This window comes from Corvus brachyrhynchos, unplaced genomic scaffold (genome assembly GCF_000691975.1).
Source record: "Corvus brachyrhynchos isolate BGI_N302 unplaced genomic scaffold, ASM69197v1 scaffold5, whole genome shotgun sequence".
Taxonomy (NCBI): Eukaryota; Metazoa; Chordata; class Aves; order Passeriformes; family Corvidae; genus Corvus; species Corvus brachyrhynchos.
In genome coordinates, this window is record NW_008238321.1 from 6,224,872 (window position 1) to 6,231,114 (window position 6,243).

The window sequence follows — 6,243 nt, forward strand, 5'->3', positions numbered from 1 at the left end:
TATTCTGATCCAGCTCTGCCGTTCAGGAGTCGCTTGCTTCAGGCAAAATCTTGATTTCCCTGCTTTGGGTAAAAACCCCCGCTAATGGAGAGTGAATTAAGCTTTTACCAGGAAAAGACCAATCCAAATATTTCCTCTCCTGATCCCAGACGAGTGAGCCTTCAAACTGGAGAGCAGTCCAGGGTTTTAGGACATTCCATTAGCAGATAGAAACTTGGAGTTACTGCGTGCAGAGCATTTCTTTTCCTCAATGAAGTTAGAAAAAACCAATTTAAAAGTCCAATCCTCCCTTTTTTTATATATTATAAAATCATTCTCCCCTTGGAACACCTTGGACATAAATCATGGGGGCTGTCCATATATAAATTTTCCATTTCATTATCACTGATGAAGCTCTGGCTCAGCATTTCCTTTTCCAGCATTCCATGGTAACCTGCAAATGCCTCCTGGATGCTGAGCCAGAGGGTAACGTGTGTGTGTGTGTGTGTGTGTGTGTGTTTTACAGCAGGAAAATTCCTTTGTTTCCCATGGAAATGTTGTTTATCCACATGAGGTCTTATTTACACCTGGTTTACGTTCACTTAACACCAAGTTGTAAATCCAAATGCAAGCAGTCACAAATGATGGCAGAAGTCAGGCTCAGGCTTTGGATGGAATAGGAAGTTGTCCCATGGTTTTTAAGCTACCATTTTATTTCAGGTCCTGGAACAAAAATAGGGATTGTTGCCAACACCGAAGAAACTTTCAGCTCTTGAGTCCCAAAATTTGGGGCGTGGCTATGCCCTGGTGACCCCGCTGTGTGTGTGGGGTCAGCAAAGCCCAGGCATCACACAAAGGGGACAAAAAGAGCTTTCCTGTGCCCTGGGGCTTCCTTGGAGGTGCTTTGCAGACTCCTCTGTTGCGTTTATTTCCAAATTTGTCTGGTTCGATGCTCGTAATTCCCATTTTTTAGTGGAAATGCAGGGTCCTGTGCTACACTGAGCTAAATTCCCCTTCGCTGCCTCCTGTCCCCAGTTCCTCCCCAGTTCTCTATTTTAAGGCCCCACAAGATTCCTTTGCTATTGTTGGCCCAGAGCTCCAATGAAATCCATTATAAACACTCATCATCCTCAAGTATAAACACTGCGGATTCCTGACTTCCGAGAGCGGCTCCGTGGAGAGCGGGAACGTTGCACCAAATATGGACACGCTTTGCCCAGCTCTGGAGATGTCCCATTTTTCAAGAAGGAAAGGTTTAATCCATCTCCAAGGTTTATTTATTTTTCTGAGCTTTTTAAGCAAAGCCTTTGTCCTGAGGGCTGGAATCAAGAAATGATCCATCGAGGCTTTTGTTCTCCCCAAGGCTGGGCACTTCAGACCCAGGAATCTTCAGGAGATAGGGAAGGGGTGAAGTTTTTGTGTCTGGCCCAGACTGAACAGTTTGTGCACTGAGCTTGAACCTGACACTTTTAGCAGAACTAATCTTGGTACTTTGGAGAGTTTTCTTTGACTCAGGGGCTGAGCCTTTATTTGAGTTCTGCTGGGTGATTTAGTGAGCTCTGCCAGCCTTTACGACTCAATTCCTGATATTTCTGTGCTTCCCTCACCCTGCTCCCTGCCAGTCTAGGGGGTGGTCTAGGAAAGGATAGCTGGGCCGGCCTAACTGGGCTGGCCTAACTGAGATCTCTCTTTTCAGTCCCTGGATGAAGCCCTCAAGTACTGCAACTACGTGTTCACCATCGTCTTTGTGTTCGAGGCGCTCCTGAAGTTGGTGGCCTTTGGTTTCCGGAGGTTCTTTAAGGACAGGTGGGATCACTTTGAACCCCTGTGGATTTGGGATTCGGGGCTGGATTGACCCACTTTCAGGGCCAGATGCTGGTGAGATGCAGCATCACTGTGGTGGCACAGGAAGAGCCCAGGGCTGCTCTCTGTGCGTGCAGACTTTGTAGTGTAAGAGCTAGAAATCCTAAGAGCTGCTGGCTGGGCTTTGCAGGAGGAGTTCCGGAAATCTCCCAAAATTCCAAAAGCATCTTCTCCCCCAGTACCTCCCTTTCCACGAGGCCTGACCAGCTCAGCGCAGAGGTCAGAAACACTTCCCAGTCAGCTCCCTGTCACTTCCCAGATTTTGTGGCTCACAGGATGTCTGTGCCAGCTGCTCTGAGCTGGTTTTGTACCACCTAAAATTCATGGGCCCAGATGGGAATGAGGAGATGCACTTGGGATCTGCTGGTGCCTGTTATTAACATAAAATTCCCTCCTCCTGGACGTCTATCCATGTATCATTTGGATTTTGTGTGTCCTTCCTCTCTTGGTAGGTGGAATCAGCTGGACTTGGCCATAGTTCTCCTGTCAATCGTGGGGATCACGCTGGAGGAGATCGAGATGAATGCTGCGCTTCCCATCAATCCCACCATAATCCGGATCATGAGGGTGCTCAGGATAGCCAGAGGTGTGTCCTGCTCCCGGGGTCTCCAGCCACCCCAGGAAACCCTTTGGACGTTCATCCTTCACACCCTGCTGGTTCAGTTCCAGTGGGGAACATGAGATGTCAGCTCAGAGACAAGCTGGGGTTTCCATGGGGTTTCCAGTGGCATCCTCAGCTGGATTCTGATTCCAGCCCTGGATCACAGACTTTTTATACTGGTCCAGAGCAGAGTGGGAAGCGATGGCAGTTGGAGCTTGGGAAGATGTTCTTCACTGATGAGGTGGCTCCCCATCCCTCTCCCATTTTCCTGCCTGCCCACATTGGAGTTCTTGCAGGCTTTTGTCCATTTTCATAGAATCCCAGAATGGGTTGGGTGGGAAGGGACCTTAAAGCTCATCCAGTTCCAACCCCAACACCTTCCACTGTCCCAGGCTGCTCCAAGCCCCATCCAGCCTGGCCTTGGGCACTTCCAGGGGTCCAGGGACAGCCACAGCTTCTCTGGGCACCCTGTGCCAGGGCCTCAGCACCCTCCCAGGGAGGAATTCCTTCCCAATATCCCACAGCCCTGCCCTCTGGCAGTGGGAATCCATTCCCCTTGGGACTGACAGTGGGATGCTCAGTCCCGCAGGGATGCAGAGAACTCCCCACGTGGATAAACGGCTGTAAGAGAGATTGAAACCCTCCCTGCCAGACCTGAACCTGGATTTCCTTCATGCATTTTCCCTGCAATATTCCCCAGCCCTGCTGAGCAGGATTTGCTCTTCATTTCAGTGCTGAAACTGCTGAAAATGGCCACGGGCATGAGAGCTCTGCTGGACACGGTGGTGCAAGCCCTGCCCCAGGTAAGCCCCCAAAATTCCTCCATGCCCAGGGTGTCCCCCTTGGGAACACAAGTGCCTTTGGGGCTCCTTGTTTGGTGGCCTCTAGAAGCCACCTGGGGAGGGTCTCAGCTTTCTCCAGGCCTTGGGAGCGGAGTTTTGCACGGCTCATCCTGGAGTGTGTTTGATGGGAGAACCAAAATGATGGGAAAAGAGCTCCCAGAGAGCAAACTCCTGTAGGCAGAGCTCCAATGAACCCCACATTTCACTGGCAAGTTTGGGAAATGCCAGGATAGACAGAGAAGGATGTTGGAGAAAGCACTGGGAGCAGACTGGGAGCTTCCAACTCAGGAGTTTTGTTTGGGAGGCAGGAACAACCACAATTACTGACAGACGAGCTGCAGCCTCGGAAAGGCAAACTGGGGAGATGCTTCTGAGGGTTAAAATCTTGATTTGGGGTCTCCAATCACCAAACTCTCCTGAGCTGCAAGAGGAGCAGCACCTCTGCCAGACTCAGACTGATATTTGATAGGATCCCTCAAGTGTTCACTTCCTGGGACTGCTTTTTTATGGATCTGTTTATTTGAGAAAAGAAGGAAAGAAACTTTTTGCTGGCTTTCAGTCCTCCATCAGAATTCCAAGGTGTTGAGGGTTTTTTAAAATCTTTTAAATCTTATCCGTTTTAAGGTGTGTTCTGCTCGTTTGTGGGTGTGCTGGTGTGAGCTCGGAGCTTTCCATGTTTGGGGTTAACGCAGCTGCCTGCACATTCCGATTCCCTGGATCCCAGGAGCAGCCAAGGGCAGACACCGTGTGCGAGTCTCCTGCAGAGGACAAGTGGCCACAAGAGAATTGGGAGCAAACATACCCAAAACCACCCTGGGACTCAGTTCCTAAGTACAGAGCAACCCACGATCCAAGAACCATGATCCAGTTCCAAGAGAACTGGAAAACAGGGAATCTTTTTACCTTGGAAAGACCCCTTTGCTTTGCTCTTCATCATTGCCATGAAGATGTTTCTAATCTGAGGATTTGCCCTTTGCTCTGCAGATCTGAAGGATTTCGGCTGAGACTAAAGCAGGGATTCACCAGCCTGACCCCCGGGCTGGCATTTCATGGAATCCTTGCATTCGTGTCTGGTTTTTAATTTACAAAGCCCTGTGACCAGAGACCATATTTTCTCTCCCTCCTTGTTTTCTCTTCCCCCATACAAACAATAGGGTGGCTCCTGGCCAGGCTTTTGGCTTCCTTGGGGTGTTCTTGCAGTTTGCATTCCAGGCGAGGTCTCTTGCAAAGGGAAGACCCCAGGGATATTCCGAGCAGATCTCGTGCAGATAAAAAAATGCCACTTTGGCCTCCAGTGAAGCTGGGAAAATGAGAAGGGGATTTTAGGAAGAGCTCTCTGACAACCATCACTCTTCATAAAGCTGCAGCTTTCATTTCCAAGGCAAGGGATGAGTTCCTAGCCTAATTAAATTAGCATCCTAAAACCACAGCTGGAAAATCCTCATTGAATGTGGCTTCTAAGTGACAAAAAAAAGCTAATTTAATGTTTATTCATTAAGGTTTGGGGGGGAATTCTTTGTCTGGTGTGTGGAGAATGCCCATTTATGGGCTGACGATGACAAGGAACTGTCACTGCATTTTTGGGGGGTGATTTTCATCAGCTTTGGATTTGATTTTTATTCAGCAATTTGAGTAACACTTGGAGAACCAATTATCCCCAGATTTGGGGGAATGTAGCATGTTTATCCAAGATTGTCACAGGATTAATCTCCTCTTATGGGACTTCAGACTGAGCTTGAGCTGCTCTTTTCAAACCGTTCCTATTGCACCTTCCTTGTGTGGTAACCTCTGTCTGCCAGGTCAGAGACCTTCTCCTCCACCTGATCTCTGGAAAAAATGAGATGGAGAAGAGGAAAAAAAATGAGGAGAGGCCACAGAGACAGAGAGAATGGTCAGGGAATGATCTCAAACTGGCACCTTCTCTGCCCACCTTCTCCATGTCCTCTCAATCCCAGAAAAAAACCCCAACACGTGGTTCTTGGTTTAAGGATTCAAAGTGTTAGGGAATCAGCCATCCCCTGTTGATGGAATACATTCTTATTTACTCTTCCTGATAAAAAAAAATCTAGTGTTTTCAGTCTGAATTAGCCACGTTTGTTTGTTCACTGGATGTAATCTTGCTTTTTTCTTGTAGCACGTCTCCTTTTCGGAGCAGTGGTAGATAAAATAATCTCTTGTGAAAGGGAGAGAAATGAACTCCTTTAATCTCCCAGTGTGGAGCAGATTTTGAAGACCTGCTTCAAGTGTTTTCTTTCTGAGCTCTGTCCTCGCTGAGGCTCAATAATGAATTACACCGCTCGTCCATCACTGATTATCTCCTTGCTTCTGTGTCTGGTGGCTGTTGGGTTTGGAAGCAAAGGCTGCTCTCTAAGCCTCCTGTTTATGGTGATCCTTCAGCCCTTTTCCCGTTCCCAGCTTTCCAAAGCTCACCCTTTCTGTAGGAAAGTTGGAATTTAAATTTGGTTTACAGTGCTCCCGGTGGAAGTGAATCCCCCAGCAGTCACCGCTGAGCTGCCACAGCTCTTCCTGGTGGAGAGGACAACTGGAATCCAGCCCAATTCCCATCCTCCAACACCAATGAGATGTGAAACTTCCCTATCAAAAGATCTGGGTTGTTTTCCCTTCTCTCATCTCGCTTGATCCGTGGATGGCACATTAATTCCCTGCGGGCTGGACAAGAGACTCCTCTTTGTCTTCAAAAGCTTGGAACTGCCCCCACAGGCACTCTGTGCCAAGAAAAAAGTGAAGAACTCCTCATCCTAGCAGAGCCCTGAAGGGCAGGACCTGAAGTTTGCTCCTGTCCTGGAGTTTATCTCCTCTTGGTGCTGGAATTCCTGGGCTTATCTCAACTTCAGCTCCTGGAGAGCTTTTCTGGCATTGTCCGACTGCAGTTGGGGGGCAAAAACAACAACCTGCCTTTGCCAGCCCCTGGAGAGCCACAGGGATGTGAACTCAGAG

General features: G+C 48.6%; 1 protein-coding gene across 1 annotated transcript in view; it reads left to right on the forward strand.

Moving 5' to 3' along the window:
- The window catches only part of CACNA1H (calcium voltage-gated channel subunit alpha1 H), a 159,828-nt gene that overhangs the window by 137,234 nt on the left and 16,351 nt on the right, over positions 1–6,243 (forward strand). Inside the window, 3 exon segments of the mRNA XM_017734278.1 lie at positions 1,676–1,785; positions 2,295–2,428; positions 3,176–3,246. Coding sequence (XP_017589767.1) covers positions 1,676–1,785; positions 2,295–2,428; positions 3,176–3,246 — 315 coding nt within the window.